At 35.2% G+C, this 19,911-nt stretch overlaps 2 protein-coding genes across 6 annotated transcripts; both read right to left on the bottom strand.

Annotated features, from left to right (window-relative positions):
- Nucleotides 1–320: 320 nt before the first annotated feature.
- On the bottom strand, nucleotides 321–8,812 carry LOC148201487 (RNA polymerase II C-terminal domain phosphatase-like 4). 5 transcript variants are annotated; one of them, XM_088110000.1, is made up of 10 exons: nucleotides 8,511–8,807; nucleotides 7,974–8,049; nucleotides 7,454–7,596; nucleotides 4,337–4,416; nucleotides 3,721–3,836; nucleotides 3,050–3,230; nucleotides 2,466–2,755; nucleotides 998–1,183; nucleotides 872–910; nucleotides 321–780 (listed from the first exon to the last, which is right to left on the bottom strand). In XM_088110000.1, the coding sequence occupies exons 3-10, from the start codon at nucleotides 7,594–7,596 to the stop codon at nucleotides 487–489; spliced, it is 1,329 nt and encodes a 442-aa protein (XP_087966126.1). In that variant the 5' UTR covers nucleotides 7,974–8,049; nucleotides 8,511–8,807; the 3' UTR covers nucleotides 321–486. The 5 variants fall into 5 exon arrangements, with proteins under 5 accessions (XP_087966126.1, XP_087966128.1, XP_087966129.1 ...); XM_088110002.1 differs by having other exon boundaries at nucleotides 4,337–4,413; nucleotides 8,511–8,806; XM_088110003.1 differs by lacking the exon at nucleotides 872–910 and having other exon boundaries at nucleotides 8,511–8,812.
- A 2,172-nt stretch (nucleotides 8,813–10,984) lies between these two features.
- LOC124822229 (uncharacterized) lies at nucleotides 10,985–14,751 on the bottom strand. Its single transcript, XM_047294218.2, has 9 exons — nucleotides 13,633–14,751; nucleotides 13,480–13,539; nucleotides 13,271–13,373; nucleotides 13,099–13,173; nucleotides 12,858–13,002; nucleotides 12,686–12,755; nucleotides 12,440–12,505; nucleotides 11,578–11,700; nucleotides 10,985–11,367 (listed from the first exon to the last, which is right to left on the bottom strand). The coding sequence occupies exons 1-9, from the start codon at nucleotides 14,519–14,521 to the stop codon at nucleotides 11,231–11,233; spliced, it is 1,668 nt and encodes a 555-aa protein (XP_047150174.2). The 5' UTR covers nucleotides 14,522–14,751; the 3' UTR covers nucleotides 10,985–11,230.
- Between the last annotated feature and the right edge of the window lie 5,160 nt (nucleotides 14,752–19,911).

Below are 19,911 nucleotides of genomic sequence, written 5' to 3'. Positions count from 1 at the left end.
AGAAGGTCGGATGAAATTCTATCAAAGCAGTAACGTTGAAATTTCACTCCAGGATTCAAGTAATTCCCTGAAATACGTTGATACTTGTCGTAGAACTCTTGAGCAGACCAGCAAAACATTTTATAATTGGCGTGCTACAACCGAGTGTGCGCTCAAATGAAAAGAGAATGCTCTTCACAGCTTACTGTAAGTAACTACTTACTAATAATAAGCAGCAGAAGCAGATCTAAAGCTTCATTTTCGAAGACTCCTTGTCATAAAACTTCATTGTAAGCATGCACTAAGACAACCATGACACAAGTAGTCCAGAAGCATACGAGTTAGAGATAAAAATGGTTGTTTTCTATTCCAATTGTAAGTCAGTGGTTCATGATTCTTAGTTAGATGGCTGTTGGTTGGGTATTACATATACTTTCAGATACTTGAGTCACTATGGTAAGCAAACAATTATGAACACAGCACTGTTTGATACTACGATGAAAATGCCTACTGCTTCTTCTTGATGATGAAGTTCTCCTCAGGCTGCTTTTCCCAAAAATAGTTTGCAGCCTCTATCCATCGGGGATGAACCAAAAACTTGTTTTCTTTCACTGCCCACCGGGACTTTTCAGTTCCAGTATCAGTAGCAACTACGTGTGTCACAGATGGGTCAACTTCTGCCAAACAAGTAGCTCCCATCTGCTCTGCCATCTTCCGCAGAGATGGCAATGCACCATGAAAAATACGGCTGAAAACAATCACACATCCGCTCAAGACTTCACTTCGAACTGATGACAAAACCTTCAAAACATTAATTTTGATTGTGAGGACTTAGTAAGGGAATCTCACATTTAAGATTCTAAAATTAACTAAATATTGTTAACATAACTACCTGCCTCACATCTCGGTTAACAAGATCATCTTCATGTTTCTACAAATGGTTCCCCACCACACAATTTTAGTATTATTATATCAGAAATAACAAACATTTAATCAGGATGGCATATGAGCGACATACATCAAAGAATGTGCAATGGACTTGCTTTAGCACTTTGAGGATTTTTGCAAGCGCTCCATCAGTTTCATCTTCATCATTCCTCAGTTCAGCAAGGGATTTGCAATTAAAACCAAACTGTCGACAACTTGAAGCAAAAAAATGGTATCTTTCCATCAGTATAAGATTATCTTTATGTTTCAACCATGCCTGCAACATTTTCATTCATCCCATTAAAAGGAAACAATTTTAGTTCATAAATTCAAAATGACAAATGCCACCTGAAACGTTAAATGGGTAGATCTTAGTCTTAGAACATCTTAAACTGAGATTTCTATAAAACGAACTTTACAAATTCAGTTTACAAATAACCAGGTAAACCATTATATTAAAATCATCACAAGAGAAAGATATAAAGCCATGACAGTGACATAAGATCAATTGTGCGTTGCTAAAATTGCCATTTAAGAAATCTTCAAAGCCTTTTGAGAGGGCCAATGCTGCAACATCTTCAGGCATCAAACATTCAACCATGTGCTGATATAAAGATAGAGAGGACAAAAAGTTCAACCATAATGAAATTTAAAACATGTACACCTATAAATACATTAAAATACTAACACATCAAAGTAAATGAAAACAGATTTATTTTATTTTCTGAAGTAAATATATAGTTCCATAGAAACCACCAACTGGAAATCAGCAGAGCCATATTTAATAATCTCCGTTAAGTTCCAGAAAGGAACATTGAAAGTAAAACTGACTGAACACAACTAAAAAGAAACCACTTTTTTCTCAAATGTATAAACAAACAAAAAAGATTAAAATGCTCTAGAATCCTAAAGTAAGGTTTTGGTTAAGTCTTGTGAATGGAAAACACACGGTACCCACTAAAGGTAGGAAACCAGTCAAGTTATTCACCAGAGATTAGTTATCTATAGAGCAAGCAGATACTTTGTACCAATGATAGGCTATATGCAGTCACTAATCAACTATATAAAATTATTTCTGAAAGACCTTTAGACACAGGGAAACGCTATGCTATTATTTTTTATGCACACTAAGACATTCTAGCACCACCAAATGTAAATGCAAGTAAAGCTAATTTATTAGGTTCCTATATAACAACTACGTATAGGGTATAACTTTTCAATTTATATTATAGAATCTTATTTCATTCTTTCATTCAAATTAAAATATTTTTATTTTAGTAGTCTGACCATAGTTGAGTCCTAAAAGACTACATATAACGGATGAATGGAAGACATGCCTTTCAATGCTATTTAGTAATTGAAAGACAATTTTCTTCCATGGTGAATGAACTAATCATAAACAAAACGATATTGACCAGTGTATGCAAATCATTATGCTATTCATATAGACTTGAAGGAAAACATTTTAGGATTATCACCCACATAAAATAACTATTATCCAACAAACATTTCTATTAAGTAACTCAGTAGTACATGTCAGAAACTAGTAATGCACTTACGTGTTCTGTATCATCAAGAATTAGAACAGCACTTTCTTGTCCTAACACAACATCAAGACCCTTCTGATGCTTCTGAGTCCCATCATCTCGAGAAATAACCTTAGCATTGAAGTACTCTCCTTGAGGATCAAGTAGCTTAGCCATCTCCAATGCATATGGCCGGTCACCCATGGTATATATGTACATCTCAAACATTTCAGTAGCTTCTTTCAGAAATGAGCGGACAAAGGGCCTTAACTTGGTCATCATATGCATGTGCTCCAATTTGAAGAGGCTACCTTTGGAGACATCTATGATTTCATTACATAAAAGTTCAGAAAGGCAACATCCTTAATAAGCAATAAGAACCCAGAACATCAAAGGTACATAGTGCAACATTTCAGTAACAGATTATGAAATCAAATAACAACACAGTACATTTCGGTAGCATTGATGTGACGTTATGTTTTATAATATGATAACATAGCACCAGCAAAATAGATATCAATTATGTCATTAAAACAAAAAACACTGTTAAGAAAAACTGCTGATTTAGAATACCGATAACAATTACCAGAAGGAAAAACACATATGTTTACACATACCTCGTAGAGAATCTGTCTGATTAAGCAAATGTGACTCTTCTGAACTCAAATGAGTAAGGAGAGTGGAATTTAGTAGTGTGTGATCTAGGTCAAGAACCAAGTAGAGCTTTTTACGACATAACAAACTCTTCATGTCTGTATTACGCAATCTAGAAATTTCCTCATCATGAAGTCTCAGTCCCTGAAAATAGACCATTTTCAATCATGTTTAATTAAGTAACTAGCTTGGTTACGTCTATTATTTCACTAGCCAACCATCGTGCTAACAAAATCATGAAAAAGAAAATTGGATTTTTATATTAAAGATTAGAGGATATTTATAACGTTTATAGAACCAACACCATCAAACTCTGGGGCACATATGATCCTTAGATTTAACTGTATACTTTTGGATGAATGCCCCAACACAACATATTTTAATTCTTATAGGAACTTTAATAATAAAATAGACCACAAATTAGTGGGGTAACAGGTTCACAATTACACTTTATTTTATTAAAAATAGGTGAAAACCATTAAACAAGGAAATCACTATTTAACATTTTACAACTTATTTCAGGTTAATCCATGTTACCAAAATTGCATAAACTGTGCCATGATGCAGCAACCTAACCACAATCTAAAACTAAAATTTTAATTCCACTAGATGACCATCTGAAAACAATAGATACCTTATGTATGTACCCAAATGTCACACCAGATTTCCCATCCAACTGTTGCCCACAACGTATACACATACTTCCAAACGAGCCAGGATGTGTACATACATCTACCTTGATAGATGTCTCTGCAACAAAAAAAAAAGTTATGTAACTTTCCGAAACAAAATGATAGTTTTATAAGAACCATAATAATAGTTGCACAAACATGTGCAATTCGAATCATCACAACTAATTTAGAAGTCTAGTTATTGTTATACATGGGCCCAAAGAAAAGCTAGTGTGTGGACTATACAAGGAACCTGTTTGCTGTGTATCATTAGTCTAAGACATGACAAGGTCCGCGAAAACAATTACTAATGTTTCTTCGTGAAAAGGGTGAAAAATCATTTGAGTGAAGCAAGTTACATATGCAAATGATATGCCAAGCTTAGGTTCAACCAGTGAACTAGTTTAAGAGAGATTTATACATACAGATAAAACTGGGAAATATAGCGCAGACTTAGTTATAAATTGATTTTTTTGCTGTGGATTAATAAATTTTTTAAATATGCTCAGTTTCACATGTGGTGGGAAGATTCTGTTTCCCAAAGATTACAAAAGAAAGAACTATAGCAATTAAAATTACCTAAATTCTGTTTGATGATTCCTTCTGAAGTAGACCCCTCCATATCTTCGGCGCTTTCAATTTTACGTCTTTTAATTCTGCTTTAATTCACAAGTTAGAGTATGAATCAATAAAATGTTACCAAAATATCAAGCAAAAGAACAAAATTGTAGCATTGTCTCTCGGAATGATATCTTCAACATAAATGCACCAAAAGCATGAACTCTAAAATATCAGTCTCACCCTTTTGGGTTAATGCAAACTGGTTCACAGTTCCGCGGACAACAAGCAAATTTTCATACAATGCTGAAGATATTCAAAGCAAGACTCAGATAAAGCACACTTACTGTCAGTTCTTAAAAAGGCCTAATAAGTGGTAATACCTTTTTATTGAAGGAATTGAACATATTACAACTCACACACCCTGCTCAATCAACTAAGCTAGACCCCCTTAAAAAGTAGTAATATAGCTCAATGATATAGTTGATGAGGAATACGAAAGAAGGGTTCAGTAAAGATCCCAAACTCTTATTTCAACGTGCCACTAACTATCATATAAGCAATATCCCGACGTAATTAAAACCACTCGTTATGATCTTTTATTATTTTTCCGAAACCGAAAAAAACAATCAATCCTAGGAAGTCGTGAAATAGTGAAAGACCTGTGAGAGAAAATGCTTACTGCAACAGAATGAAAAGGCATAATAATGTCGAAGAGGAAAAGGAATTAAGGGACTTTGGGGGAAAGTCATGCACACTTCCCCTTTTTCAAAATTAGGCTGCTGGTGACTTATTGTATAAGACATTATTTAAGTTTCTGTATACTTATCCAGAGATAAGGGAAAGCCTCATAAACTTTCCCTCACAGTGACAGTTCCAGATCCATCTGAACAATAGCAAGGAACAGTGACCTGGTGAACTGAACAGAAACACTGACACAACAGACCACATCGTTAGGAGATAGAAAGTGCACGAGAACAGAGCAAAGCCAGAAACTCCTTGAAGTTACCACAAAAATGCCAGAAATGGACAGAGACAGCCCATGTTTCAGAGGCACAGGGGCACACAATTTTCAAATAGGGTTTCAATGTTCAATTCTGAAGAAGGGAGTGAAATCAAAAATTGTCAACTATAATAAACCTAATAGAACACAGTACTGTGGGGAGTAAAGAGGGTCTTTCAGCAATTAACAAAATTTGCACCCATGGTTATTATTAGAAAGTGAGTTTTAAGCCTAACTCAACCCCACAAAACCGGCTTGTAAGGTGAGGTTTGCACCTCACTTATATATTATAATTTGGCCTTATCTCTAGTCGATGTGGAACTTCCAACACACCCCCTTCACGCCGAGGTATAAACATCTCGTGCGTGATAGTAGAAATTGGGTGGTCCGATAATGGCCCGATAGCGGGTGGAATAGAAGAATAGAATGCCCACTTAGAACTCGCTAGGATAGGCTCTAACCATGGCTCTGATACCATATTAGAAAGTGGGTTTTTAAGCCTAACTCAACCCCACAAAACCGGCTTGTAGGGTGAGGTTTGCACCTCACTTATATATTATAATCTGGCCTTATCTCTAGTCGATGTGGAACTTCCAACAGTTATCGAACTCGCAAGTTAACTCGTTAACTCGGTCGAGTTTACAAGTTCACTCGGTGCTTTCGAGTTAACTGGTAAGCAAACTCGTTTTTGGTGTGGGATCGGTAGAATCGGTGATAGGCTCGTTAAACTCGCCTGAAATCGCAAGTTGGGTTCCGATTTTGCGAGTTTGAGAAGATATTTTTTTAGGACAAACCAGGTTAGGTTTTTTGAGCTTTCATTGAACCGATTCACTCACTGCTTTCATTCTCACTGTTCATCTCCTTTCTTGCGCTCTCGCCGTCAATATCATTGTTCGATCTCATCTCTGTCGCGCTGTCGTTCATCAGGTTCGCCCTCTATCCTGTCGTCGATCTCGCCCTCTGTCACACCTTCCTTGTCGTCGTTCGATCTTTCCTTCGTTCGCGTCGTTCGTGTCGTCGTCGTCGATCTCGCCGTTGCCGTTGATCTCGCCGTTGCCGTCAATCTCGCTGTCGCAGTCAATCTCCCCGTAGTCGTCTCTGACCATCAATCTCAACTGTAGAGCTCACGGGTTGCATAAGTGTAAACCCTCTGCCACCTATATTGTTGGTGATGTTTAAATTGATTTCATGTTTTATTACCAAAGCATTTTACAGCACAATATTAATGGGTTTCATTTTATAGCACCGCCCATTCATTTTATTTTTCAAAAATAAAATGTTGCACACTGGACTGTTGAACAACCCTTGCTGCTACAATATTTTAAGCTGTTCGGCATTTTCTTTTTTATATTTGTAGTGAAAAAGTTTATCTTATTATGTCTGGAAACGCATCAAACTCGGTAGAAGTTAATCCAAGTGCATCTTCAACAATTAAAAGTAGAAGTAAAAATATTCTGGGAAAATGATGATGGAGATGATGATGCCATTGTTAGAGGATTAGATATAGAGACTTTAATATTTCAATTTATGTTTTACAATAATAATATTTCTATGAAAAACATTTCTTTAAATTTATATTTTTTTTCATGTAAAGTAAACTCTTACGAGTTTACGATTCGAGTTTACTGGACTCTCACGAGTTTACGTAAACTCTCAAGTTTGACAACCTTGTTTGCACCCACTAGTAGTAGTTCTGCAAAATCATATAATAGCCACATCATGAAGATGAGACACGATCTGGAAATGGGTAGCAAGCAGCCAAGCACGACAACACAATGTACAATTAACAACTATGACCACAATTTGTTTGAACTCTGAAGTCTGAACCACAACATATTACACTTAAAAACAAAATGAACAAAGCCTTGTTCAACTAGAAGAGTTCAGCATGGATCAACTGTATCCCATTACACTCCAAAAATTAAATTTTCCTTAAAATCATATTTAGGCACCACAGTACTCTATCTAAATAATGTTAAGTTCTCTAAAAGATTACAATCTGATATATAAAACACTCACAACTAACAAACTCCACTTATTTGAAATTTGAGAAACCAAATTTGACAACAGTTGTTTAACGCATACCAGAGCGCATACAATAACCTGAAAAAAAAAAGACAGATTATGAAGAGCACCTGACACTCTCAAGCTCATCTCCGTTTTCAGCCTCTTTATCTGGCGAGGATTCGGGTGAACTAGCACCAAGTTCAGCATCAAGAAATGCAATGAAGTCATCACTGTTGGACGAATGCACAGGAGAATCGGTAACAACACTCATCTGCATCATACATGCAACAAAACAAAAATCCAGAACCAAAGGGATCAAAACACAAACCACTACAAATTGGAAACAAAGCAAGGGTGTCATAAAGAAAGCCAAGAAAAAACAGTGTACAGAACAAAAGGGAGTACCATATAGAAAACCAACCCCATATAGAAAACCAACCCACAAAGTTAGTCCCTATCTAGAAAGTGAAACTCTCATTCACTCAAAAAATAGCATGAAGTAACGTATAAAATAACAGAACATGAATTGAAGTTTGAAAGTATCTCTGTGTGTGGATTGAAACGAAATGGATGAAGGGGATTTGAACAATTTGAAGATTTAGGTTAATTTAGTACGGAATTGCAAAACAAGTTGAAGACGACGCTAACCTGCACTGGTGTGAATGCAAGACTTGACGTCAAACAAGATGTAGCCTCACAGCTACCATAATTATTTTCCTTGAAACTAACAAATGAAAAATAGTCTATCAGAATTGACGCTGCGATCAGTTAGATAAACAAAATATTGATTTTCAAAACAACTATTTCGATGACAGTATTCACTAGCAGCACATGAATCTTCTAGTATGGTCAAAAAGTACACACCTCGATTTCCAATCATATTTTATTATTTCCTTACCTCAAAGAAACCCTTGAAATTGGTTAAGAAAGGGTAACTAACTATTGTAGCGGAAAAAAAGAGTACTCTGCGGAGTAATATGATTTCATAGTCTCTCAGACCCTACCGCTATGGGGTTTCCAACAACGGTGGCCAAATGCTGAAATTCCTTTCTCAATCTCAAATTTAAAAACTCAAAATAACAGATATATCACAGTATGCGGCATCCATTCAACCTATAACGCGCTGTAACGCACAAGTATATAGTCGAAAGACAGCATTCAAATCATTCACGCGCTTAAACTCACCAAATCCCCCGAACACGTCTTCGGCAGCAAGACGGTTAGTGGTTTCGAACTGATGATTGGCCGGGAAGGGAACGGTGGTGGCGTAGGGGACGGTGGTGCTTCGAACCCTAGCTAAGAAGCAGACGAAGGGTGATGCAAATGGGATTAGTTGCCTGAACCCTGAGGAAAAATAGATACGGTTGTGATCTATGGTATAGTGTATTTCTCATTTTTGCTAAATAATTTTTCATTGTTTTACATAAAATGCATGACAGATCTAAACATACTAGCAAATCAAAATGTTCAATATGTCTCACTTTTTCTCTTATATCTAAGCGACTCACATAGTTCACCTTGCATTATAAACCTTAATGATAGAATATATATATATATATATATATATATATATATATATATATATATATATATATATATATATACCAAAGATTAATTAAACCTTCGAGAATTGATTTAACTAACAGAAGTTTTCTCAACTTTGATTAAGTTTTAAATATTTATTTCAAAACTTTAGGAAAATATTTCATATTTATTTTAAATATCAATAATTGTATATAGTTAAATAATTTTTATTTTTTTTATAAACCAATGATTAAAAAATCATAATTTAAAAAAAAAATTATTTTCCTCTATTTTTTTATTTCTTCTCTCTCTTCTCCACCTCTTGTGAACCCTGATTTGCTCCGAGCATCACACGATCAGTAAAGACATATTTTCTTTTACTGAAAAATAATAGTAAAGAATCATTCATTTCAATCACAATTTTATAAATAAATAAATAAATAACTAAATATTTTTTAAAAACTACAAAAAAATATTTTTTAACATACAGTTTAAAAAAGAAGAACTCAATCATGCCATCATATTTGAATCAAGTTAGCAGCATGCCACCATAATTTTGAAACTAGAAATTCAACGAATTCTAGTTACAAATTAATCATAAAGTTGTTTCTTTTTCCTCTTTAATCATGCTGGTTTGTTAAGAAAAACACTGAAATTTATAATGACAACATTTTTAATAAGTGAATTTCTTAAAAGAAATAATATTTACAATTTTATAATTTCTAAATTTTAAGATGTTAGAAATTTCATTTCATAACAGATGTATATAACTAAAATAATAAGGGCAACTACATTTCAATTATTTAAAATTGTCAAATTGATGAAAGTATCTTTTCAAAATAATCTTAATTAATGACAAATCTATATAACTCATGTCCACGGACACATCATAAACTATGAATAGATGTTTAGATAAATCTACACTAAGTTAGTTTATTTAAGTATGAGAACGGATTAGGTTGAACACAGATAATATGTATTAGTTAATTAATCTGTAAAAAAAAATTCAACTATTATATATATAAATATCTATTTTAAAAAATACTCGTAAGTATTTTGAAACTATATTAGTGAATATTCACAAATATTTAAAATAATATATTTATAAATTTTTAAAATAAAAATAATATATTTTATAAATTTTTAAAATAAAATTTAAATAAAATTACAAAAAATATTAAAAATATAATATAAATTAAATTAAATACAAATTAAAATTTAATTTTAATTAAATTTAACCTGATAAATATAAATAAATTTTAATTTTAATTAAATTTAATTTAATATAAATTAAATTTTTTATTTTATTTTTTTTATGTAGTACATGCTATTACTTACCTATGTGAATATTAAATATCCGCAGTAAGTAATAAATATCTGTATATATTAATTATTCATAATGTATTTTATTCATAGATATTTATATATATATATATATATATATATATATATATATATATATATATATATATATATATATATGAATTTTTACCATTCTTAAGTCCATCTCACTTTTTCATTGTTTGGGCAGACCTAAATAGACTAGCAAATCAAAATGTTCAATATATCTCACATTTTTTTCTTATGAATCTGTAAGCAACTCACATAGTTCACCTCGGTTTATCGTCTTGATGAAGATGGAATATAGGTAAAGTTCATACTACTGTCATAGCTAAAACACTAAGAATTGGTATTTAGTTAATGTTATTTACCAAAGATTAATTAAACCTCAGAGAATTGATTTAACTAACGGAAGTTTTCTCAACTTTGATTAAGTTTTAAATATTTATTTCAAAACTTTAAGAAAATATTTCATATTTACTTTAAATATCAATAATTATATATAGTTAAATAATTTTTAATTATTTTTATAAACCAATAATTAAAAAATCATAATTTAAAAAAAAATATTTTCCTATATTTTTTTATTTCTTCCCTCTTCTCTCGTGAACCCTGATTTTCTCCGAACTCTAATATACCTCACCGTCAGAGCATCACACATAAAGTAAAACCATATTTTCTTTCAGTGAAAAATAATAATAAAGAATCACTCGTATCAATCACACTTTTATAAATAAATAACTAAATATTTTATAAAAAAATACAAAAAAATATTTTTTAACATACAGTTTAAAAAAGAAGAACTCAATCAAGCCATCAAATTTGAATCAAGCTAGCAGCCTGCCACCATAATTTTGAAACAAGAAATTCAACGAATTCTAATTACAAATTAATCATAAAGTTGTTTCTTTTTCCTCTTTAACCATGCTGGTTTATTAAGAAAAACACAAGAATGGCCTTTATAATGATAACATTTTTTTTACAATGGAGAAAATACCTTGTAGAGCCAAAACTAAAGTCTTGCTTGACACTCTTCAAAATCATTTCTTTACATTTTGTGCTTTAACCTCAACAGGTTCTTGCCATGTTTCACCAAACCCTGCTTCATCTTCCACCCGTTCATCTCTTACCAAATAATGTTGTTGATAATATTTAAAGCCCACAAATAGCACAAACACTGCAATTACACAATTCATTAGTTTAGTCGTGTACTGAAGTGTAAGGCACAAAACTATGTTTCTTTTACCAAAAACTCAATACCAAAATGTTACATTACACCAAAAGGTTGGTGCTAAATCAATGACTAGTTTATTTCTACATCTTAGATGTGACTCTAAGAAACTAAGAACTGTAGTTTTTACAACCCAAATGTGATGATCTTAGTTACCTGACCAAATGCGAGCAACAAGTGATGACAGATTCCAAGCAAGACAAAAAATGGCAAGAGCCACAACCTTTTTGTGAGAACAAGAATCCCAAGCATCATGAAATCGACCAATCCAAAAGTTTGCTTCATATAAATTAAAACAACAGAAGTCATCATTCATCACATTAAGATGAGAACACTCATACTATTAGATTGAGCTAAAGAGTTTATAAGACCATGATATGATAGCTTGTGAAAGAGAAAATGTTCATCTCCCTAAAGCCACTGAAGGCCATTTTTGGACCAAGTAAACACAAGAAAACTTTGGGGGTGGGGACCACTAAGGATGTATGATGTATGTATGTGATGTAATGTGATGAGCATTATTATCTCATAATTGTGTTCCAAAATCTTAACCCTTTGATGATAAGTCCAATACTTGCAAGGAGTGGACCCAAAACAGTGAGGAATAAAAGCAAAGATGCTCATCCATGTGATGCATTAAAAGTTTCACACATCCCCATTATTAAATATGCAAAATGCTTAAACCCTAAAGCAGATTTAGAGTTCAATCATTTCAATGGAGGAGGTGTTCATATGGTTAAACCCTAGACAACATATGTTAATATTTTTTCTTTACAAGACCCACTAAATCCTTACAGTGAATCAGTGAGAAGTTTCCATGACCATAATAAATACATGCACCATCAAACTATGTGGGCCTACACAAATTCTGCAAATTTTATATTTGGCAACAGAGCATCAAATATTACCCTTACCCCTACCTTCTTGGCACCCTAGCAGTAGCCACTTACTACAATCATCCTTAAGTATTAAAAATGAGGAAGCCAAGATCAAAGTGACGTTTAATTTAGAATTTTACCAAATGGAGTTAACTGTGCAGAATATGAGGAGCAGATTCTTGGCAAGGTAAAAGATGCAAAGAAGCCTGAGGCAGTGAGAACAAGATTAGTAATTAAGAACAAAAGACAAAATACGAAAAAAATTAAGGAATTTTCATTGCATATGGAGTGGTGCAAAGAGTGAGAAGCTTTTGCTTTGGCATGTAAATATTGGCTGTGCTCATTTTTGTGTAGGAATGGAATAGACCTAGGCAATAGCAACTCACAGAATTTGGCCATATTCCAAATGGTTATGGAGCTGCCACATCTAGCAAGAACAAGGAACGATATTGCCAACTACAATTCATGAAATCCTTGCCAAATTTATTATCAGGTTATGTAAGAAGGGGGAAGAAATAATGGAAACAAATCATGCTATCTGTGACAAAAGAAAAATACCTTTATGGTGGTACCAGGATCTCCAGAAAACATGGTTCTGAGCTGTGACAGAAATTCATTCAAGTAAGGAAGTATCAACTTTAGCACCCAAATCGCTTCTTCTTCTCCTAGTACATAGTTTGTGCTTTCTATATCTATGACACCCCTGATTTGTAGGGAAGAATCATAGAGTTTAGTATCCAGTAGTAAATTTCTGTCATTTATTTTTCAACATCATGTTGGGATTATTAATTGTGATTACCTGCATATTAGTGATCTGTAGAGAAATATAACAGCTAGGTAGATAAGGCCAAGATAGGACATTGCAGAAATGAGACTGCAGAACCAAGGATCAAGAAGTTCAATTATGGGTTATGTTTTAAGTAGCAAAAGTGTATGTTCAGATGGATTGAACTGTGGTGAGGATTCCTAACCTCAGATTGATGTCCTTTGCATAAGAAGATGAAACTATAGTGAATGTTCCAATCCCAAAGATAAATGTTGATCTTGAGATATCTTTCCACATGATTAAATCCACTGAAGAGTGACATATATAAAAATATTAAAGAATGAGTGGTAGAAATTATACAAATTTTGTCGACTACTTTGACTCTTGCATAGTTCTGAAATGTAGATAAATCACCTAAACTCTGCAGTTTGTTCTGTGATTGTGGAAAGCTATAGCACTCTTCTGCCTTTGGAACTGAATGGTAAAGTTCAATTAGACTTGGAAAAGGCCCAAAACTCAAAAATCATATTGAAGGAAGAACGTTGAATGAAATTAACAAGACCTTACTTGAATCAGCCTTGGAGAAATTTTTGTGAATTGTGGAGAGCTTTTTTATTGGAGGAGATGGTATCACAGTTAGAGGGACAGACAGTAATCTTTCATGTTTCTGATGAAAATGTCTGTCGGTTCTCACAACCTTTTCAGTCTTCTGTTTTTCTGGTACATTCATAAACTCCTTTTCTGGCTTATTCACAACCTTGGATTCTGGTGCATTGATTTCCTTAACATCAAAGCTCTGTATCTCCATCTCAATATCCAACTCCTCATCATCCATCTCTACCTCCTCCTCATCTTCTTCTTCATCATCATGAGAACCACCATCAACATGCATTGGTGAACACTTGACCATGCTGGCTTCATCTGAACGGCTAGAAATTACCTTCTCTTGACACACACCAAAATCCTTGCAATTTTCATCACTGTCATTCTTGCCATTGTTCTTTCTGAGCTGCCCAATATTCTTTTCACCAGATTCACCCACTTCAGATCTTTTCCTTCTGGTGAGAATTGGACCACGTTCTAATTTATCAGTACAAACAGAAGCACCAGTTCCTTCATTCTTTTCCTTCCTAACTTGCTTTGGACTCTTTTTTATTGAATCAGAAGATACATTAAGGTTCTTACACTGTTCTACTTTTCCTCTGCCTATTTGAACCTTTTTATTTTCTAACCCCTCAGACCTTCCCAATTTCCAAGATTTTCTCTTTCCAGTAGCAACTACACCCCCAGTTTGGCTGCTCTTCAATTTTGTGCCACCATTGCCTCCTTCAGAACCTAGTTCTGCACTGAAGACCTTAACTCCACCACCAACTTCATCATTCTTCATTCTGCTCTCCCACACTGACCCTGCAACAACACTGCATCTAGCTCCAACTCTTCTCCTACTCATATTCATCTCAATTATATTATACCCTTTAGTTTTTCTTTTCCTTCTCTCTCTCCCTAACAAACTGTACTGTAATGGGCATGAGTGTTTGATGGATACGAAGCTTTCAGCTGAAGAAATGGCGGTTGGTGGGGTGCCACATTGGGATCTCCTTGTAAAGCAACCTCAAAGAGAGAGAGAATCAAGGGATTGTGTGTGGAGTAAGAGACACCGGTTCTTTTTCTCTTTATTGTGTTCGTGCAGAGAAAAGAAAAATAAAATCAGTGGGGTTGAATGATTAGCGTGTTAATTAAGAGTCACTTATATTACTTAATTCCTTGTATACATAATTCTCCTCAATTTTAAAAAATTCATATTTCTGAAAAATAAAAAATATTGATTAACTCTCTCGTCATTTTATCGGGAAGCAAAAGTTGTATTTATTGTTCATAGAGTTTCTATCTAGTAAGAAAGAGAAAGAAAAAGAAAAGAATAGTTTTTCATTGATATGAAAGAACCCACTGATACAAGCGAAAGGAACAGTATAAATAGAAGGAACAGTACAAACAACACATATGTTATCAGCCCCCCTCAAGCTGGGCGTAAATATTTTGGAGACCCAGCTTGAAACGAAGAAGTTGAAAGGAAGGAGGTGGTAGTGGCTTAGTTAATATGTCGGCGATTTGCATAGTTGTGGATATGGGAAGAAGCTTGATTAGACCGGCGGTAACCTTTTCACGAACAATGTGGCAGTCAATGTCAATGTGTTTGGTACGTTCATGGAAAACTTGATTGGAAGCAATTTGGATGGCGGATTGGTTATCACAATAGACGAGGGCGGGAGACGTGTAAGGAACGTGGAGATCATGAAGCAGATATGTGAGCCACTGTATTTCACAGACCGTGCTGGCTAATGAACGATATTCAGCTTCAGAAGAACTATGGGAGACGGTCGGTTGTTTCTTTGAGCGCCATGAGATGAGAGAGTTGCCGAGGTAGACAGTGAAACCAGTGACCGAACGGCGAGTGTCAGGACATGTTGCCCAATCAGAGTCGCAAAAAGCTTTCAGTTGAATAGTAGAGGTGTTAGGTAGATGAATGCCAGCTCCAGGAGTGCCTTTGAGATAACGTAGGATGCGATGTGTCGCTTGTTGATGAGCAGTTGTAGGGGCAGACATGTACTGGCTAAGGTGGTTGACGGCAAAAGTGATATCCGGACGAGTTGTCGTCAAATAAATGAGTTTTCCAATGAGACGACGATAGGAGGCAGCGACATCATCGTCAAGAGACCGGACGGTATTTGTAGTAGTGTGTTTGGGAACCATGGGAGTAGGGACAGGAGAGCTATCGAGTAGTCCAGTTTCAGCTAGTAGATCCAAGACATACTTACGTTGGCTAAGATATATTCCTTTAGAGTTGCGGGCAATCTCCAGGCCGAGAAAGTAAGTCAAGTCACCCAGATTCTTTATGCGGAAAGTTGAATGAAGAAGATCGGTGATGTGTTTAATCTCTCCATTGTTGTTGCCGGTTATGAGGATGTCGTCAACATAGATAAGTAACGCCGTAGTGTAGTTGCCATCATGTTTTAGAAAAAGAGAATTGTTAGAGATTGAACAGTTATAATCATTGGATAGTAAAAAATGATGTAGTTTAGCATACCATTGCCGACCGGCTTGTTTAAGACCATATAGGGAACGTTGGAGTTTACATACCTGATTTTTGTGGGCTGTGGTAAGACCAGGAGGAATTTTCATATAAACGTCTTCATGAAGATCACCATGTAAGAAGGCGTTGTTGACATCAAGTTGTTTGAGTGACCAACCCTTAGAAGCAGCTATAGCAAGAAGAAGCCGGACGGTAGTGAGTTTGGCAACTGGTGCAAAGGTGTCCAAATAATCCAGTCCTTCAATCTGGTTGTATCCTTTGGCAACCAGCCGCGCCTTATAGCGTTCGATGGAGCCATCAGATTTATATTTGATTTTGTATACCCAACGACAGCCAATGGCGGTTTTGTTTGGTGGTAGGGTGGTAAGTTCCCAAGTGTTATTAGCTTGCAAGGCATCGAGTTCAGCACGCATGGCAGTGACCCATTGGGGGTGTTTTGAGGCGGTAGAGTAGCATGTCGGTTCAGTATTAGAAGAAATAGATAGTATGGTATGCTTGAAAGAAGAAGAAAGGCGGTTGTAGTTAAGGTAATTCCCAATGGGATATCGGACAACACTATTGGTCTGGAAATCTTGTAAATAAGTAGGGATTTTTCGTGTCCTAGAGGATTTTCTTATGCTAGTGGAAGTGTTAGTTTCATTACCATTGTTTTGAGTTATTTCGGTGGATGTATTGTGAATAGTGTCATTGGTGCAAGTATTAAGTGGTAAAGCGTTAGTGTCAGAAAAACCAGACGGTAATAGGTCATCATAATTATTTGTGTAGTGTTGTGGCAGTGGTAAAGATAAAGAGTTGTCGGTGTTGGGAGTATTATGATAAGGAAAAACATTTTCATGAAAAACAACATTACGAGATATTTCTACCTTGTCATTTTTGAGGTTTAGAAAGCGATAACCTTTTGAATGCTTTTGAAAACCTAAGAAAATGCCAGGAACAGCACGGTCATCAAACTTCTTTCTGTGAGCAGTAATGGTGTTGGCGTAGCAAAGACAACCAAAGACGCGTAACATCGAAAGATCACAAAGAGATCCATGTAGGCGTTCATGAGGTGTTGAATTCTGTAGGACCGGCGTGGGCATTTGATTTATTAAGAAGACGGCGTGTTGAGCTGCATAATACCAGAAAGCAAGTGGTAGATGTGAGTGGAAAAGTAGCGCACGAGTAGTATTTAAGATATGTTGATGTTTACGTTCAACCACTCCATTTTGTTCAGGGGTTTCAACACAAGTAGTTTGGTGAATAATGCCTTTACTTGAAAATATGTCATGCATAATAAATTCAACACCATTGTCAGTGTGGATAGTTTTAACTTTCTTATTAAAATGGTTTTCTATATAGCAGAGGAAATTGAGGATGTGGTTTTTTACAGAAGATTTGTCTACCATAGGAATAATCCAAGTATAACGAGAGTAATCATCAACAATGGTTAGTAAGTATTTAAAACCATTCATGGAAACAGTAGTCGGACCCCATATATCGATATGCAATAGTTCAAAAGAAGATAGAGAAATAGAAGTGCTAGCAGTGTAAGGAAGTTTCTTTTGTTTAGCTCGATGACATGCATCACAAGTACTCTGATTATCATCAGTATTTATGTAAGCATGTTTATTTTGGAAAAGCTGTAACCGAGTATGTGAGAGATGTCCAAGGCGAGCGTGCCATAGATTTGGATGTTGAACAGAACAGATAACAGGAGAAAAATTATTGTCAATGTTACATGTAGAGTAATCAAAGAAATATAAGCCATTGTGATGTTTAATCAGACCAATCTTCTCTTGTGTCTGTATGTCCTGTATAATGCAACCAGAAGGAGAAAAGATTAGTTGACATTTATGGTTAGCTATGAGTTGTGAAACCGAAATAAGGTTGAACGAAAAATCAGGGACATATAGCACATTAGATAGAGAAAGTTTACTATTGAGTTGAATTGTTCCCTTATAATGGGCATGTATGATTTTGCCATTAGGTAAGCACATAGGAATAGGTTTAATCTTTTGATAAGCAGTAAAAAATTTTAAAGATATACAAACGTGATCAGTAGCACCAGAGTCGAGAAGCCAGATATTACAAGATTGCATTTGGAAAATTGAAACAATATTACCTAGAGAATTGTGTGTAGAAACAGTGCCAACTTGGTTGATGTGCGCATTGGAGGTGGACTGTTTGAACAACGCAGCAAGAATTTGGTATTGTTGGGGAGTAAGTTGGACGGTTTCAGGAGAGGAGCAATCTTGACCCATGCTTTTCAATTGAGTGTCAGCATCAGTGGACAAAATGGAATTGTGAACCTGACTGGGTTTGGTGGAGAATTTGTGGCCGGGTGGATAGCCGTGTTTCTTGAAACATACGTCTATGGTATGACCATTTTTGTGGCAATAAGTGCAGATCTTGCGAGGATTGGTAGTGTTGGTTTTAACAGATTGGTGTTCTTGGTTGGGGAAGCCGTGTTTTTTGAAACAGGTATTTTCTTGGTGACCAGTTTTGTTGCAATAATTGCAAGTAATGGGGGTGGGTGCAGATGTTGAAGAAGTAGTGTTGATAGCGGCAGTAATGTGTTCATGCATTATTTGGCGTTCTTGTTGAAGAACAAGGGAAAAGATTTTTGAAATGGGAGGAATAGGATCAAGAAGAAGGATATGAGATTGTATGTTGCTATAGTGATCATTCAAACCTCGTAGGAGTTGCATGGCACGGTCTTCATTTTTACGTTGAGAAATGATAGCAGAAACAGTGCAAGAACACTTTGGCTTACAGATACAGACAGGGTCCGGGCGGAAGCTGTCGAGCTCATCCCAAATAACCCGGAGTTTTGTGAAGAAGTCAGTGACGGAAAGTTCGCCTTGGGATAAAGTGGAGGCTTCCATTTTGAGGGTGGAGATTCTGGCAAGATCGCCTTGGGCAAAGCGGTGTTTCAGATCATTCCAAATGTCGATGGCAAGATCCATCCATATGATACTTTCACGAATGGACGGAGAGACCGAATGCAGAAGCCAAGAAACAACCATACTGTTGTAGCGGAACCAGGCTGGAAAAGAAGCATCAGTCTTGGAGGGCCGGATGGCTGATCCAAGAATGAATTCAACCTTGTCTTTAGCGGAGAGAGCCGTGATGAATGATCGGCTCCAGGAATGATAGTTGGTGGCATTTAGAACCGGTGAGACGAGGGATATGGCAGGGTTTTCATTGGGGTGGAGGTAAAGGTACGAAGGTGTGTGGTCTTGAGAAGCCATGAAAGGAGAAAAAGAGGATCAATGTGCAGCAGCAGAAAGAACATCTGATACCATCATAGAGTTTCTACCCAGTAAGAAAGAGAAAGACAAAGAAAAGAATAGTTTTTCATTGATCTGAAAGAACATACTGATACAAGCGAAAGGAACAGTATAAATAGAAGGAACAGTACAAACAACACATATGTTATCAATTGTCTCACCGCAAATGCTAAGAGAAAAATTTGTAGTTGTACAATTTTTGTATGAGATATTAACCAATTTTGACTAATGTTAAAGATGAATTGATATTATAAATAATAACTGTAAGTGTTCATGTGATAGTTTATGGTGGGGGAGTACGACATAAAAAATTATATTTTATGATTATGCTATATTTTAATTGACTTGAAAAACTATTGCAAAAATAGAAAATAAGGGATGAAACAGAGAAAAGTAAGATAAATTATTTTTAATATAATATTCAAATTAAATTTAAATATAATGGTAATTAAAATATAGAAATAATTTTTTAAAGAATAACGGGCG

This window comes from Vigna umbellata, chromosome 3 (genome assembly GCF_029865625.1).
Source record: "Vigna umbellata cultivar VRB3 chromosome 3, Vumbellata_1.0, whole genome shotgun sequence".
In the NCBI taxonomy this organism is placed as follows: domain Eukaryota; kingdom Viridiplantae; phylum Streptophyta; class Magnoliopsida; order Fabales; family Fabaceae; genus Vigna; species Vigna umbellata.
This window is presented reverse-complemented; position numbering and strand designations above follow the sequence as displayed.

Bases quoted from the DNA above. Each gene is read 5' to 3' on its own strand.
- LOC124822229 (XM_047294218.2), bottom strand. From the start codon at position 14,521: ATGAATATGAGTAGGAGAAGAGTTGGAGCTAGATGCAGTGTTGTTGCA. The intron at 13,540-13,632 runs GTAAGGTCTTGT...TTTACCATTCAG, and splicing joins TTTCTCCAAGGCTGATTCAA to TTCCAAAGGCAGAAGAGTGC. The intron at 13,003-13,098 runs GTAATCACAATT...CCTACAAATCAG, and splicing joins TACAGATCACTAATATGCAG to GGGTGTCATAGATATAGAAA.
- LOC148201487 (XM_088109999.1), bottom strand. From the start codon at position 7,605: ATGATGCAGATGAGTGTTGTTACCGATTCTCCTGTGCATTCGTCCAAC. The intron at 4,417-7,453 runs GTGCTCTTCATA...TGTGAATTAAAG, and splicing joins GATGAGCTTGAGAGTGTCAG to CAGAATTAAAAGACGTAAAA. The intron at 3,231-3,720 runs GTATCTATTGTT...GTCTATTTTCAG, and splicing joins CATTTGGGTACATACATAAG to GGACTGAGACTTCATGATGA.